This window comes from Eublepharis macularius, chromosome 19 (genome assembly GCF_028583425.1).
Source record: "Eublepharis macularius isolate TG4126 chromosome 19, MPM_Emac_v1.0, whole genome shotgun sequence".
Taxonomy (NCBI): Eukaryota; Metazoa; Chordata; class Lepidosauria; order Squamata; family Eublepharidae; genus Eublepharis; species Eublepharis macularius.
Window position 1 is genome coordinate 17,888,590 of NC_072808.1, and position 16,262 is coordinate 17,904,851.

At 45.6% G+C, this 16,262-nt stretch overlaps 1 protein-coding gene across 2 annotated transcripts in view; it reads right to left on the reverse strand.

The window, feature by feature from the left end:
- The window catches only part of GRIPAP1 (GRIP1 associated protein 1), a 73,761-nt gene that overhangs the window by 18,025 nt on the left and 39,474 nt on the right, over positions 1-16,262 (reverse strand). For both annotated transcript variants that reach the window (XM_055003430.1, XM_055003429.1), the window contains 3 exons: positions 5,721-5,848; positions 2,451-2,579; positions 1,718-1,811 (listed from right to left, as the gene is read on the reverse strand). In XM_055003430.1, coding sequence (XP_054859405.1) covers positions 1,718-1,811; positions 2,451-2,579; positions 5,721-5,848 — 351 coding nt within the window. The remainder of the gene's footprint in view (positions 1-1,717; positions 1,812-2,450; positions 2,580-5,720; positions 5,849-16,262) is intronic.

Here is a 16,262-nt window from a genome sequence, read left to right on the forward strand (position 1 = left end):
GTGTATGCTCTTTATTGTATAAACCATTAAGTGATCTAGATCATCTTGTTGCCCCGTCCTATCAACAGAGATGGAAAAAAAGAGTATTTCTCCCGAGGAATGGACCAGAATTTGGAACTCACCTTTGAATAGATCCAAAATATACAATATTTGGTTTCAATTTTTTAAAATGTTTACATTTTGGTATTATACGCCACTGCAATTGAATAAAATAACAAAAACTTATAATCCATTTTGTTGGAAAATATTGTAACTAAATAGGCTCTTATTTACACACTTGGTGGTCTTATTCTATTATTCAAGCATTTTGGAAAGAGGTGATGGTACAAACTGAAAGGGTGCCAAATTTTGTGGTACTGTTTACCCCAGAATTTTTGTTGCTAGATCTTTAGCCCTCTTCAGCTGTCCCTAAACAGCAGAAGAATTTGATCTCTGTACTGGTAGTAGCTACTGCCAGACTTACTATAGCTGCTAGATGAAAATCACCTTTCCGTTGGGCATGAGAAACTCTGGCACGACTATGTCATGGGTAGAACAACAAATAATGCTTTTTTCGAGACTAAAGTAAATTTCTCCCCTCAAGGGTATGAAGATACATGGGCACCTGTGGCACGCTATTTAAATGACCCACTAGCTTCAAGCTGGGAACGATTTTTGATAATATAAGGGGAAAGTTTGGTTTTTCTATTATTTAAGAAATTTTAAAATTTTTATTGTATGTGTTTATTCTTGCATTTGTTATAATGTCTGTGAAAATGGATTATAAGTTTTTGTTATTTTTTAGTAAATAAAAAAATAGAGTTAATACAGCCTTCAATCTAGCAGCCAAGAAAATATCTCGGTATCGGGATATCGTCATGGACTTTAAATATGCTGGAAAAGTAACTGGAGGTTCGAGTTCATTATAGGCAAGGGAACAGACCCTTCCTGCTCGCCGATTTGTGCTTCTGAAATCTAGCCGCAGTTACTGCTTTTTGACCCTTTGGAATGTGGTTTTCTCACTTCCCTCACCAGATCTTAGTCCAGCTTTCTAACTATTACACCACATAGGCTCTTAGTATAAAATGCACAAAATCCTTGTTAAAACCAGCAGAACATAGTCAATGGCCACAGAGGGCAAGTTGACGCCTCGCACACACCCCCCATGTCTATGTCTGGGATTCTCTGAGAACTGAAAGTATACAAGCTGTATACTACGTGGAAGGGGGAGAGAATGAGCAGAATGGTAAATAAATAAACAATAACAATAAAAAAGCAAAAGATCAGAGAACCAAAACTGCACGGGTCTAACGGCCTTCTTATACAGCAGGCTATTCCTCATACAACTCCCTCGTGCACGAATATTAACACGGCTCTTGCTTCAATCACATTTCTGAACTAGCCGGCATGATCATCGGCATCGCAAGTCGCCTCCCCTGCTGCCTTCTCTCTTAGGCGTTCATATAAAGAGCGCAAAAGATGATCAGTGGCAGTTTGAACGAGGTGTGCGGAAGTACCCTCAGGCCACAACATCCAGACGTCTATCACCATTACAAGAAGAGAGCAAAGGACATCAGGCCAAAGGCCGTCGTTGATGAAAGTCCTGCGACAAACATTCTGACACTTAGGAAGTGACCACGAGTGCAAATTCTACCACAAACGTTATTGGAGCTAATAATGTCTTCACTGTGGAGGGCATTGATTCTGAAACCGCAACAGAACGCTAAAAGCTTCTCACCTATGCGGCTGTCCATGACGTAGGTCTCGATGATGGCGCTCTTCCGACACAGGTCCTCTGCCATGGAGGCACTGCTGACCTCGAGGTGCTTCACCTAGGAGAGGAGGCTTTGTATCACTCCCAGTCACTCCGGCATACCCCCAAGTCCATGACTGTCCTGAGAACTTGGAGTCCCCTGGATGGTCCAGGGCTTGAAATCCCCTTTCCAGACTCCCTTGTAAGGTGAGATGGGTCAACTGCTTTCAGACTTCCAAGTTCCAGTCGCAGAGGGCATGCTCCTGGCTGAGTCTATTTACAGGTACCTGAAGTCCTCCTTGGGTGGGATGAGGGGGGCACCACCACTCAACCCAGGCTAGGTTTGTCTTGCAGTTCTAGGCTGGGGGGGGATACATCCCCAAAGGTTCAAAACTTGCCTACCACTGGGATTCCTCCCCAGATCCCTTTTGCGGGGGCACGCACCCCATCTGCTCAAAGCAGGTAAACCCCTTGGCATCAAGGCCGCACTCCCAACCTGCCCACCCTGCAAAGCTCCTCCTCCTCCAAGTTCTCTCCACCCACCATCCGTCTCCTTATGCCTTATATGGGAGCTGAGAATGTTTGTTATCACCGCCGCATCAGTGTTGGTGAGGGTATGGTGGGCCACCCAAAGACGCTCGGTCCCATGACGCCTTGCTAGTCCCAGAATCCCATTCCCAAGCCAGGCCCTCTGTGAACCCAGCTCCGCGGTCAATACCTTCTCCTCCAACAGCCATTTCTCCTGCTGGACTTCAGCCAGACGCTGGAACAGCTCAGAGATCTCTTCGTCCGAAAGGTCGGCTGGCCGAGGGGGTTGCGACTGTGACTGGGGGCTGCCTGTGGTTGACTGTAACAGAGAAGATGACAGGCAGGCTGGCCTCCAAATCAGGGCCTTGGATTGCGTCCACCTTTTCCTCCAACAGCACTGGGACAGCACTCCCGATTTCACGCCATTCATTTAAAATACCTTGGCAAGGGGCTCAAGGAAGCTTACTGTACAGCTTTAAACCATTTTATATATCAAATCTGCATATAAAATAGGTTTAAAAAACCATTACTACAGCAATACAACTAGTCCAGCTGCTGTAGCCAGCCTTTTGCTGTACGGTTGTTATGGGTTTTCCGGGCTGTATTGCCGTGGTCTTGGCCAAGATCACGGCAATACAGCCCGGAAAACCCACAACAACCATCGTTCTCCGGCCGTGAAAGCCTTCGGCAATACTTTTGCTGTACCTTTATTCCTCTTAGGCCTTTCAAAGCAACCGAGTGTTACATCAGAGACTTAAGAGTTAAATCCGCTCCACAAGTGGTGGTGTTTCTCTTTGGTGTTAGGAATATCCTGTGCTGGGCGAAGGCTACTTAAGCCAAGAGCTAACATTCAAGAGACAACACAAAAGCATACCTCTTCTATCTGTTAGAAATTGTCGTTCTACTTCTGTTTTATCCTCACAACAGCCCTGTGAAGTAGGTTAGGCTGGGAGGGTATGCAGCAGGTGCCGTTGAGCTTCCATGGCAGAGTGGGAATTCAACCCGGGGTCTCCCATATCCTAGTTTGTTGCTCTAACAACTACACTACACCGGCTCTTATGAGGGGAAACGTGCTGTGAAAACATATATCCCTCCCCTCAAATTCCATTTGCTGATGATCTTCCCTGCTACCACGCTTAAAATACATCAGTTCCATTCATTTGTTCTTGACAAAAATCTAGACCTTGACGCATCAGGAGGAAGAGGGTTTAAATGTACTGACTGAAGCATCAGACGGGAACGAGGAAGCCTTAAGCAAACCACCATCTGCGGAAAGGATTTAAGAGGGGGAAGGAAACATTTATGAGGATTTTTTAAAATTCTGTATTGGATTTTTAGACTGCTTTTACAAAAATTGCTTATGGGGCCATGTTAGCACATGGTTTTAAAGTGGCTTTAAGTATATATTGATGGGTGTTGATTGTGTCAGGTGCCACTCCAAGCACATTAGGTATTGTTATTAATAAATAACAACATCAACAATAATACAGCAACAACGTTCAATTTATATACGGCACTTCAGGAGAGCTTAACATCCAATCAGAGCAGTTTACAAAGTGTGTTATTATTATTCCCACAGAACCTGTGAGGTGGGTGGAGCTGAGAGAGCTCTGAGAGAGCTGTGACTGACCCAAGGTCACCCAGCTGGCTTCACGTGGAGGAGTGGGGACTCAAACTCGGTTCTCCAGATTAGAGTCCTGCCACTCTTAACCACTACACCAAACTGGCTCTCAATAATAATAACATTTGATTTATATACTGCCCTTCAGGACAACTTAACACCCACTCAGAGCAGTTTACAAAGTGTGTTATTATTATTCTCACGACAATAACCCTGTGAGGTGTATGGGGCTGAGACGGCTCTGGAAGAGCTGTGACTCATCCAAGGTCACCCAGATGGCTTCAAGTGGGGAATCAAACCTGGCTCTCCAGATTAGAGTCCTGCCGCTCTTAACCACTACACCAAACTGCCTCTCTAAGTTTTCCTATCTCTGGATTATTTCATGCGATCACCATGCAATGGCTTCCACATGAAAGCAAGCCTCATGCCAAAGTGGAACAGTGGTTAGAGTGTTGGACTAGGATATAGTTCAATCCTCACTCTGGGTTCGAATCCTCACTCTGCCATGAACCTTGGTGGGTGACACTGTCTCAGCCATTCACATCCCACTTTACTGTGTTGTGATGATAAAAAGAGGAAAGAAGAATCATGAACCTAAAAGGAAGCAACTTACAAGAAGGATAGGATAAAATGTACTAGAAAGATAAAGACAGGGCTCCAAGCAGGATTGGTTAACTTCCACGGACTCCCATTTTGTGACACTGTTGTACAGCAATTGCTTTAAAAAAACCCATGAAGCTCTTGTGCTGTGGTTGTGATCATCTTGGTCCAAAGACAGAACAAAAGCTTTCTTTGTCTGACATTTACTTTGGACAATAATTCTGTAAGAACTTCAATGCATGCCTTTAATCAATCAATACGCACTGCTTTAGACACACATTATGCATGCAATGAGTTATTTATTGCTATTTATCAAAGACCTACACACTACTTCGCCTCTGCTAAAATGCAAACTTCCACTTTGCACTTAAGGGCAGGTTTAGAGATTATGAGTGACGAGTGGCTGCTGCCAAAATGTGCATCCCTGTGTTTAGTTCACTTGCTTCCCACCTTAACATTAGTGAAATACACTCTCTGTGACATTCACACGGTGAGTGAAATTCCTGGTCCCCCAACGCCACAGCAGTGAATTTTAGTCGAATGGAGCTGGGAGAGGGTTGAGCACGGAGATGCCATTTCTGGCAGCAGCTCTGTGTTTTTAGTACTGTCCATATAAATTTTTCAATGAAAAACTGATTGGCTATTTGCAACTTTTCCATCCCCAAAGTCAGTTTTACCCAATCTGGACACTCCAAAAGCTGCCTTTCAGATTTTGGGGTAAGGGTGATTTTTGGCAAGGTTTAAAGGCCCATCCTTTGAGGGATTCAACATTAGACACAAAAAAGCTGTGTATTTGAATATTTGCTGTAGTAACTTTTTATAGCAAAGATACCTGCACAGGTCTAAAACTTTTTTTTCAAAGAAAGGGATTTGTGCCTTTGGCAACCACACCTTATATAAAACTAGCCAAATAGACATACAGCGTGTAAAACCAAAGGATGCTCCTGAAGAATGAATACACTCTGCAATGCCAGGTGGGCATTAACATTCCTGGAATAATCTCAACATGCCTTGCAGCGTCTGCACAATCCCCTCAATTGTGCACATGGTACAAGGCATGTTGAGATTATTGCTGCTTCTTTAAGAGAAACTCCAACCACGCCCCTGTTTGTGGCATGGAAGTAAAGGAAGTAAATCTCCACCCAACTGCTGGAGCCGTACCTAGGCCAGCAGGCAGCTTGAAAATCTGTGGCTCTTCTGTAGTTTAGCCAGGGCCTCCCAGCCACCAAGCCCGCTCACCTTGTTACTGCCAGCCCCGGAGCCCTCTTTCATGATTTCACGATAGCTGAAAGAGGAGATGCTGCTGCTGTCGCCTGTCTGTGCCCGGCTTGGTGAGCTGATATCTGCCAGGACAAGATCCTCAATCCCTGTGGAGAGAGAGTGACGTTAGAGTAGACTGTCAAGATGTGCGCTGGTTCTGGGGGCGAGGATTGCTGGAGATTAACAGTCCCGTCCATGAGGTCCTGCTCTTAAAACCTCAGATGTGCCTCTATTGAATAGCACTGAGAAAGGGAAAAACACTTTGAACATGCTCAGAGACGCAGTCTGTATATACCGAGGAAAGAAAGCCAAGCCCAGGTAACGAGCCATAGGGGCTACTACCAGGTGTAGATTTCTCAAACAGACGACAAAGCCTGACATTTGCATGTTTTGACTCAAATTAAACAATGAACTATATGCTTGCTGGTCCTTACCCAAACCCCCAATGCTCAAGATCCTGGATACGTAAAACTAGCTGGTGGCTATAGCTCCACAAAAGTTCTGACTTCCAAGCCTTATACTTTTTTCCCCGTATAAGGAGAACTTTGAAAGAAATGGTAGCAGAGGCTGGAGGAGACCGCAGGCCTCTAGCAGGAGATGCCTGAGCAAAGGCAGATGCTGAAACCAGGCATAAATTAATTCCTGTAGCCTTGTCTCTCCAAACAATCAGCCACTTGCCCGTGGAGCCCAGCCCCTTCGCTGTCTTCCCCTGAAAATCCAAGAATTACCAGGGCTTAGGAGAGCAGCCAGATCCTGCACCTGCCCTCTCATCCACCAACTCTTCTACCCACAGTAAATATGTACATCGGCATCAACTATAACCCTCTTTAGCATTAACCACAGTGAAGGCTGGGCCCAACCTAGCTCTTAACCAAGGAAAAGGTTGGTAGGAAGAATTTGCATGGAGGAGGAGCAGCAGCAGGAGTGGAGGATATATAATCTTTCTGGTTCCTCCACAATAGAGCTGAAACATTTCATTAAGAGGCTTCATGCTACCACCGTGCCTAGTCCTGGTCTGAACAAAGACTTGGTGTTTCTGATACATTATAGGCACTGACTGTTAGTAAGACCTGAGACTCCCAACCTATTACAGGCATTCATTAAGCTGACATATGTAGTGAATTATCTCTGTATTTTTCTTGATTAGATTTAAATTCCACCTAATTACATTTTACCCTAACCTTTATGCATTTCATGCCCCAGCTGATGTGTGTGTTATGTGCCATCAAGTTGACTCTGACCTATGGTGACCCGATGAATGAAATATCTCCAAAATGTCCTATCATGAACAGACTTGCTCAGATCCTGCAAACTGGAGGATGTGGCTTCTTTTATTGAGTCAAGCCATTTTGTTTTAGGTCTTCCTCTTTTCCTACTGGAGTTAGCCGTGTTAGTCTGTAGTAGGAAAAAAGAGTCCAGTAGCACCTTAAAGACCAACCAACTTTATTGTAACATAAGCTTTCGAGAATCACAGTTCTCTTCGTCAGATGCACTTGACGAAGAGAACTGTGATTCTTGAAAGCTTATGCTACAATAAGGTTGGTTGGTCTTTAAGGTGCTACTGGACTCTACTCTTTTCCGACTGTTTTCCACTTTTCCTACCACTACTGACTTTTCCAGAGAATCTTGTCTTCTCATGATGTGACTGAAGTACGACAGCCTCAGTTTTGTCAGCAGGGTATCCTGCTGATATCCCTACATAAAATAACTACACCCATTCATTGCAGACTGTAGTCCATAAAGATTTCTGCAGGGATAAAATTTATTTATAGTCTGACTTTCTCACTTAGACCCAAAGTGGATTGCACAGTATGAGTTAATACAATCAACGGCCGGGACATTCAATAAATACAACAGGGTATGCATAGCAGAAGTATAAAGACAAGCATAAATTCGAACACAAGAATACAAAGATGAAACATTCCTGAAGCAAAATGTAAGTAATTTGACATGATCTATTAAACAGTGTGGAAACCCAGTGGGAGCCTATCTACATCAACAGACAGTACCCAGTAGTATAGTCTACAGTCCCCGACCCCTTACCAGACCATTTCCTTACAGCACAGCCCTACCGCCTGAGCAAAAATGTTTGCCTGGTAACTGACGGGTAGCCAATGGAGCAACAGCAGAATGGGGGTAATACGCATGCTCTGCCAAGTTCCTGATAATAATGGAGCTGCGGCGTTCTGCACCAGCTGGAGTCTCCCAGTCGTCTCTGAAGGGAGTCCTATGCTGAGTGCATCCCAGTAGCCTAGTCTTGATGTTACTGTGGCATGAATCTAGGTCGCCAGATTGGCCATGTCAAGTTAGGGGACCATCCTGCAGGCTAGTTTGAGTTGGGAGAAGGCCTTTTCTAGGCAGCTGTAGTAGTGCTGGATTTAGTATACCCCAAGGCTCGTAACCAAGTTTGTGAGGGTCGTTGACTCCCAACGAAAGTGGGAAGCACAATGTTATACAAGGTCTCCTCCTTTCCAACTCGCCTCACTTCCATCTTGCCTGGGTTCGGTTTCAACTTGTTCGCTTTTGACCGGTTGACCGCAGCTGTCAGACAGCAACTCATTTCCTCTACTGCATCACTAAGCAACTTGGATAGTGAAATATAGAACTGAATATCGTCTGCATATTTTTTTTTATAAAATTTTTTTATTGGATTAGACACATATAGAATTTATTACAGTCATTCCCTTAAATTTTCCAATTCTAACCCCCTCCCTTTCCCCCCCTTTCGTTGACTTCCAACAGTTTTCCAACCCCTTGTCTATTCTCCCTCTACTCATTTCAAACTTATTGTACTTATTATAATATACTTTCAAACTCTTCTAAGCTTATCTATAGTAACATAGTGCTATCTCTATTTTCTTCCCAAATGGGTAAAAATATGACAATCTTAACTTATCTTTTTCAATAATAATAATAATCATCATTTTGGTATTCTGTACTCTATCTTACTCTTTCTAAGTACTTCAAAATGGGGCAAACAATTTGTCCCTCTTTATGCATAACTTCAAATACTTCTATAAACATTGCATACATTTATTATAAATCAATCAATTTGACTTATACTCTATATGATACTCTTTACTTTCTTTTACATGTCTTGTCCTTTTTGATTAACTAATTTCTCCATTATAAAACTATCCAACAAACAATTCATGTACACATTCAGCAAAAGTCTATCAATTAGACCTATATTATGTATGCTAATGTATATTTATTCTCCATTGTACAGTTATCTGCTGACATAAAAAAAATTAATTAAATTCTATCCTTATAATCCTTATGATAGTAACACTATTGATACCCAACTATTCATACTAATCGAATAAAATAATTGCTTAGAATTTTTTCACTTAACTCTCTCCCCCCGGTATAGTCACTCCCCTCTCCTTTTGTTATATTTCAGTAATTATCAAACTGCCACAGTCCTCCCACCTCCCATTTTTTCACCAAATATCGTTTCAGCCTCTCCCAGTCCGTGTTAAACTGTCCCGGGTCAAGGATATCTGCATATTGATTGCATCCGATTTCATGGCTACGAATGACTTCTCCTAAAGGTTTTGCATAGAGGTTGAATAACATGGGGGATAAGACTGTGCCTTGTGGAAAGCCGCAAGATAATTCTCACACTGAAGATAGCTGGTCTCCTTTTAGTCCATTCCTTGAGGAATGATTTAAACAACTCCAAGGCACATCCCTTCATACCTACTTCTGCCTCCAAATGCCTCAACAGGATGGCACGATCTACTGTATCAAAGGCTGCCAATTAGTCTGGGAGGAGCAGCAAGGAAGTACGGCCTTTGTCTATATTCAGACAGAGGTCATCCGCTAAAGCCACCAGAGCTGTTTCCATCCCATAGCCCAGCCTGAAACCAGACTGAAAAGGGTCCAGAGCACAAGAGCTCTCCAAGAAGACCTGGAATTGGTCGGCTGCTGCCCTCTCAACCACTTTGCCCAGAAAGGGCAGATTAGATTCAGAGTGAGTGCCCTAAGTTCCCAGTTTATTTCATAGAATCACAGGGAGAGAAGAGACCTCCAGGGACATCTAGTCCAACTCCCTGCACAACGCAGGAAATTCACAACTACCTGCCCCCCCACACCCCCAGTGACGCTTGCTCCATGCTCAGAAGATGGCAAAACACTTCCAGGACCCCTAGCCCAACTGGCCTGGGGAAAACTGCTTCCTGACCCCAAAGTGGCGATCAACATTACCCTGAGCATGTCAGAACGGGCCACGAGAACTAAGCACTGATGTAACCCTTCCTGCACTCCCTCTCATGATGTGCCTGTTTAATTGCACAGGGTGGAGAACACTCCTTCCTTGGGGTCTCCAGTCCTTTATGATTTGCTATCTGCTTCCACTGTGATAAACCAACCCGCCTACTCTGGAAAGCCTCCTCTCCAGTTACTGCGGCTTCCAAAAACAACAACAACAACAACAACGACAACCCAGATCCAGGGAGCTGTCCCAAGTGCTGAAATCCACCAGGACCTGCAAATGACAAAAGCCAGCGTGGAGTTCGACGTGGGGTGAGGGCTGTCCCTAGTCCCTGTGGGTCTGCTTTAGTTTTTAATACCAAAAATCCAAGCAGCACACGTTAATTTTACAGAGCAAGAAAGTGCATATTCAGGAACTCTTCCGAGTTAAGGCTATAATTAATGTGTGTTAAGTGACCCCGAATAAGCACTCATACTTAAGAAGATAAATGCCTTTTTGGATCAGATCCACTCAATCCAGTACCCTCTGCAAGAATCCCAGCAGCTGGCCAATCACCCTCCGGTGGAACAATACCCTACCACCAACCCCAGGGGCAGGAAGTACCTATTTATTCCAAATATTTATACACTGGCTCTTAGTGTGTCATTCTCAAGGCAGCTTCTGACAATTACTGTTTAAATCCTGGCAAAATAAGACAACAAAACAAAATTAACCAATACACAATTGATGACGAGATCCACAATAAGCCAATTGTAAAACCAGTGAAGAAGAATGAAAAAAAAAATGGAGCAACACAAAACTAACCAAAGATTAAAAGGAAAGGGGTTACCAAATCACAAAGTGCTTGGGGTGGGGGTGGGGGGATGACAATGTTTCATCTGTCACATAAAGCTCAAAAGTCATGACACCAGGTGAACAGACACGAGCAGGAGTTTCCACAATCAAAGTGCCACGACAGAGAAAGCCCTGCGTGGACTATCTGACCTCAAAAGGTGGGGCATACACAGCAGGGTCTCTGTATCCGATCTTAACTATCAGGAAGGTCTGTATGGAATAAGACAGCGCTTTAAATCACCTGGTCCCACGTTGTTTAAGGCTTTCAGCTCCTTGAATTGGGCCTAGAAGCAAATCGGCAACCAGGGCCGATCTTCAAAGACAAGCAAGATGCGATCTCTGTCGTTTACTGCAGTTAAAATTCCTACACAGTCACGAACTCCCTGAGTAACCTTGAGCCAATAAACCTCCCCCAGCCTCCTCTTCTTCACAGGATTATCCTGAGGTTAAATTAGGGGAGCACATCCCATGGTTCATAGAGCGGAGCAAGGGCAGGATACAAATCTGGTTTAGAAATCTACATGCACACATGCTCACTCAGGCACAGAGGCAAGGGACACTTTTTGCATAGCAGATTGCAAAATGTGGTTCCTAGTACAGGCCATCTGGTGCACCCACCAGACCCCTGAATAACTGAGTTATCTTTTTAAAATAAGATTTTTAAAAAATGTAATGGCTGCAGAGACGCTTTTAAAGGGAGGCAGTGCTCAAGACGAGGGGAGTCCCAAGCAGGCTGCTCTGTAGACTTCCAGGAGCCAAAGAGACCATTTTACCTTTTCCCCAGATTCCAGTGCCTGTTCCTTGGCCCCTACAGCTCAAAGAATCACAGGGTTGGAAGGGACCTCCAGTGTCATCTAGTCCAACCCCCTGCACAATGCAGGAAATTCATAATTACCTCCCCTTCCCCCCCACACACCCAGTGACCCTTGCTCCATGCCCAGAAGATGGCAAAACACTGTCAGGATCCCTAGTCAAACTGGCCCAGAGAAAATTGCTACCTGACCCCACAGAGGTGATAGGCATTACCCTGAGCATGTCAGAACGGGCCACGAGAACTAAGCACTGATGTAGCCCTTCCTGCCCTCCCCCTCATGAAATGCCCAGGGTCACAGAATCAGCATTGCTGTAAGATTGCTGTCAGTCTGATTAAAAACCTCCAAAGGAGAGCCCACCTTCATATTCTGCAAGTCCCATTACTGATGTTTAGTAGTTTTGCAGTAGGGATGATGGTTATTCCAACACATGTGAATATTAATTTCAAGGAAAGTAGATGGAGCCGGCCTGTGAAAATAACTGCATCACCGCTTAAGGAACGGGTGGATACAATTTAATTTTGCTTAAAAAATTGCATTTAAAAAATAAGAGTCCCGTGTGATGCCTAAAACAGACGATCATTTGTGAATCCAACCCAGAGGTTGGACATTTCACATGCTGCCATGTCCCCAGTTCGAATCTCCCCACCACCATGAATTCACGCAGCGGACTTAGGCAAGCCATCCATCGACAATGCAGGGATGATGATAACACCATCATGCTTTTCAGGTGTGTGTTATTTAGGTAACACACATGAAGCCGGCTGAACACTCTAGAGCGCATTAAAATGCTACGTTTTAGTATTATTAGCGAAATGCCTGCCATGATGAGAGGGGTTGTATGTGGAGAGAGGGAATGTAGACTGCAGTGATTCCGGGGGTGTTGGTTTCTAATATGTCACTGTGCCATCTATAAGGAGACAGGCATAGCTCAGCTTCTCCTTTGCAGGATGCGATGTCCCCCTTCCCCCCACTATCAGAGGTGCGTGGTTTTGCCCTCAACTCAACAGTGTTGTTTCCCAGTGCAAAACTTCACTTGTTCCAAGGAGCAAGCATTCACTTATTCAGGACAAACTAATGGAGTATTCTTAGGGACGCTGACAAGACGGTACCCAGAAACTGCTCCCTGCCCAAGAGGACGTCAGCCATTGAGAAGCCAGCTCCTGGCACATCACAGCGAGCAGAAAGCACTCCTCATGTCTCAAGACAAAGAAATTACATTTCTTCTCCCTCCCTTTATAGAATCATTGGAAGGTTGGAAGGGACCTCTGGGATCATCTAGTCCAACCCCCTGCACATTGCAGGAAACTCACAACTCCCTCCTCTCCCCACACCCCCCACTGCATGCCCAGAAGATGGCAAAACACCGTCAGGATCTCCAGCCAATATGGCCTGGGAAAACTGCTACCTGAGAACTAAGCACTGGTGTAACCCTTCCTGCCCTCCCTCTCACGGTCTGCCCAGGTTCACAGGATCAGCATCGCTGTCAGGTGGCCATCTAGCCTCTGCTTAAAAACCTCCAAACAAGGAGACCCCACCACCTCCCGAGGAGGCCTATTCCACTGAGGGACCGTTCTAACTGTCAGGAAGTTCTTCCTAATGTTTAGCCGAAAACTCTTTTGATTTAATTTCAAGCCGTTGGTTCTCCCAATGCTTATTAGATATACATCATGTCCTCATAGAGAGCTCACAGCAATCTCCCACTCAGATTAGTAACCATGTCCACACCTCCTTAAACTTGGGAGTCCTCAGACTAAACACTGGGCCCAGAAACCGCATTTCTAACCATCGTGTTGCCTGCCCAGTCTAGAGGCAAATGCTTTGCAGAGGGGGGGAAGAGAGCGCGGTGCGGGCGTAGGAAGTGAGAAATCCTGCAGTCGAGCAGTGCAGCTGCCCAGCCTGGCTGGTTAATTTTTAATCTGGCTGAGAAAACAAGAGACCCATTCAGTGCTGGGTGCCTTAAGCTGCCAAGGACAGGCGCCTCTCCCCGACTGGCATGTACCCAAAGCCCCTCTCAGATCCCTGCCGAAGTTCACTCAAGCCCCAACCCCCCCCTGCTGATGTCTTGCAAGCTCCTTTTCCTCAGCCCAGCTTCTTAGTATTTGGAAACTGATCTGGAGGCAACTTGGCCTTCGTCAAGAGCAAAGAAGGAAAAAGGGAGGGGGGAGAAGAGAGAGTGAGACTTTTTAAACAAAAAATTACTCTATGCTAGGAAAGTGCCCTGTGAGAAGGACTCTTTTGTGTTGGTTGCTCTAGAGAGAGAGGGAAAAAAGGAGAAGAATTCAGAAGGCAGTGAAAGTCCTTTTGCTCTCCGGGATGCTTTAGATCAAAGCAGCGAGATGAAAGGGGGCAGCTGCTCTGCAGTTTGCCAGGGGCCAAATGGCAGCGTCTCCAGGGGCCAAGAGGAAAACGGCACCATTCAAGGCCTACTTTAAAAGGAGCAGGGAGGCTCGGGGAGAGACGGAGTCCTCTGCAGAATGTCTAAGAGGCAAACGCAGCCAATCTCCTTCCCGCTGATAACTGGGAGTGGGGGGGGGGGGACCTCTCTGCCGTTTGCCTGAAGCAGGATGGAGGGAGGGGGGGTGTCTGATTTTACCTTCGAAAGGGCTGTGTGGGGCAGAGAGATCAGACCTTCGGGGAATGTGATGGCCACTGTCACCTCTGGTTTGGCAAGCCAATGGCTCCACACCCAGAGGTGGTGGGCAAAAACCAGCACGCCGAAAGCCCAGCGAAACCAGATCAGTGGCCCCTTGAGATACTCTTCGACTGCTCTGTTGCCCTCAGCGCTGGCTGGTAGGAAAAGGGGTCCACCCACAGCCAGGGCAATGCACGCCTTTGGATGAAGGGAGAGCTGTCACACAGGACAGTTAACAGAACACAAAATAGCATGCCAAATCGTGGCCTTGTGTATGCAGCACAAGCTACACGGAGTGAACACTTTCAGCTGCCTTATACCAACTCAGGCCCTAACCTTGATAGCCCGGGTGAGCCTGATCTCATCAGATCTCAGAAGCTAAGCAGGGTCAGCCTTGGTTAGTAATTGGAAGGGAGACCTCCAAGGAAGACCAGGGTTGCAGACACAGGCAATGGCAAACCACCTCTGTTAGTCTCTTGCCCTGAAAACACCACCAGGGGTTGCCATAAGTCAACTATGACTTGAGGGCAGGATTTTGCCCTGGCCTGGACAGCCCAGGAGAACCTGATCCCATCAGGTCTTGGAAGCTAAGCAGGGTTGGCCTTGGTTAGTACTTGGATGGGAGACCTCCAACGAAGACCAGGGTTGCAGAGGCAGCCAATGGCAAACCACTGATAGTCTCTTGTCATGAAATCCCCACCGGGATCACCATAAGTCAACTCTGACTTGAAGGCACTCACCACCACCGTACCGAATCAGACTCTTGGTTCGTCAAGGTCAGTATCGATGTATTGTCGAAGGCTTTCACGGCCAGAGAACGATGGTTGTTGTGGGTTTTCCAGGCTGTATTGCCGTGGTCTTGGCATTGTAGTTCCTGACGTTTCGCCAGAAGATGCCAGCCACAGCTGCTGGCAAAACGTCAGGAACTACAATGCCAAGACCACGGCAATACAGCCTGCAAAACCCACAACAACCAAGGTCAGTATCGTTTACTCAGACTGGCAGCTGCTCTCCAGGGTCTTGAGGTCTTTCACATCCCATACTAGCTGATTCCTTAGTGGCAGATGCTGAGAACTGAACCTGGGACCTTCTCCATGCCCAGCAGAGGTTCTACCACTCCGCTTGAGCCCCACCCCAGGCGAAAGAGAGGATGTTAGCACACCTGAAAGACTAATGGGTCTGGCTGAAAAGGGTGGGCTGCTGATTTTCAATCTTGACAAGCTTAGGAGGTCTGGTTTCTCAACTCCAGCTCTAGCAGGCAATCCACAGCTTCTCCCAAGGGCTAACGCTTCAGCAGCCTTTATAACCAGCTGCCAGGTAAACTAGCCTTTGTCCTCAGGATTACAGGCAAATGGGGGCACACCTTCAGAGAGAAAACAAACCCTGACTCTGATGGGTTCAGGACAGACAGCAACAAGGGCAGAGCGGGTATCAGGCCCAATAGTTTCATCAACACCATGTCAGGAAGTTCACAGACGAAACTTGCTGTGGCATTTAATTTTTGGAACTAATAAGGGGCCTTTTAAAAAGGCTTCGTCTGTTGGGGGGGGGGGATGTTTCACCTGGGCTTTAAAATCTGGCCCTTTATATAAAGCAGCCCACATAGGAGGCAAAAAAAATGGTTTTATTCGCAAGGCCTTTTCAACGGCACCCAAGGGACAAACCGTCACCTTATGCATAGAAATCAGAACATTTTCATTCATTTCTGTAGGAATTTGATTAGCAGAGCACAGCATTGTGCATTAGAACATAATAAGAACAGACTCCCGTGTTTAGCTCTAGAAAAATACTTCACTACGTATAAGGGTAAAAAGGTTACATTGGTGATAAAACAAAGAAGAGCTATCTAACTGGCTACATCTTGGTGGTCAGGCTTGGAGACTCAAAAACTGAACTGAACAAAAAGCAATAAAACCTTAGTATATGTCTCTAGCTAATTGCCTCCCAATAAACTGGTTGCGCAATAGTGAATCCTACATCTTCTTCATTAAGCATAAAAACTCTCTATGGCGGAAAACTTAACT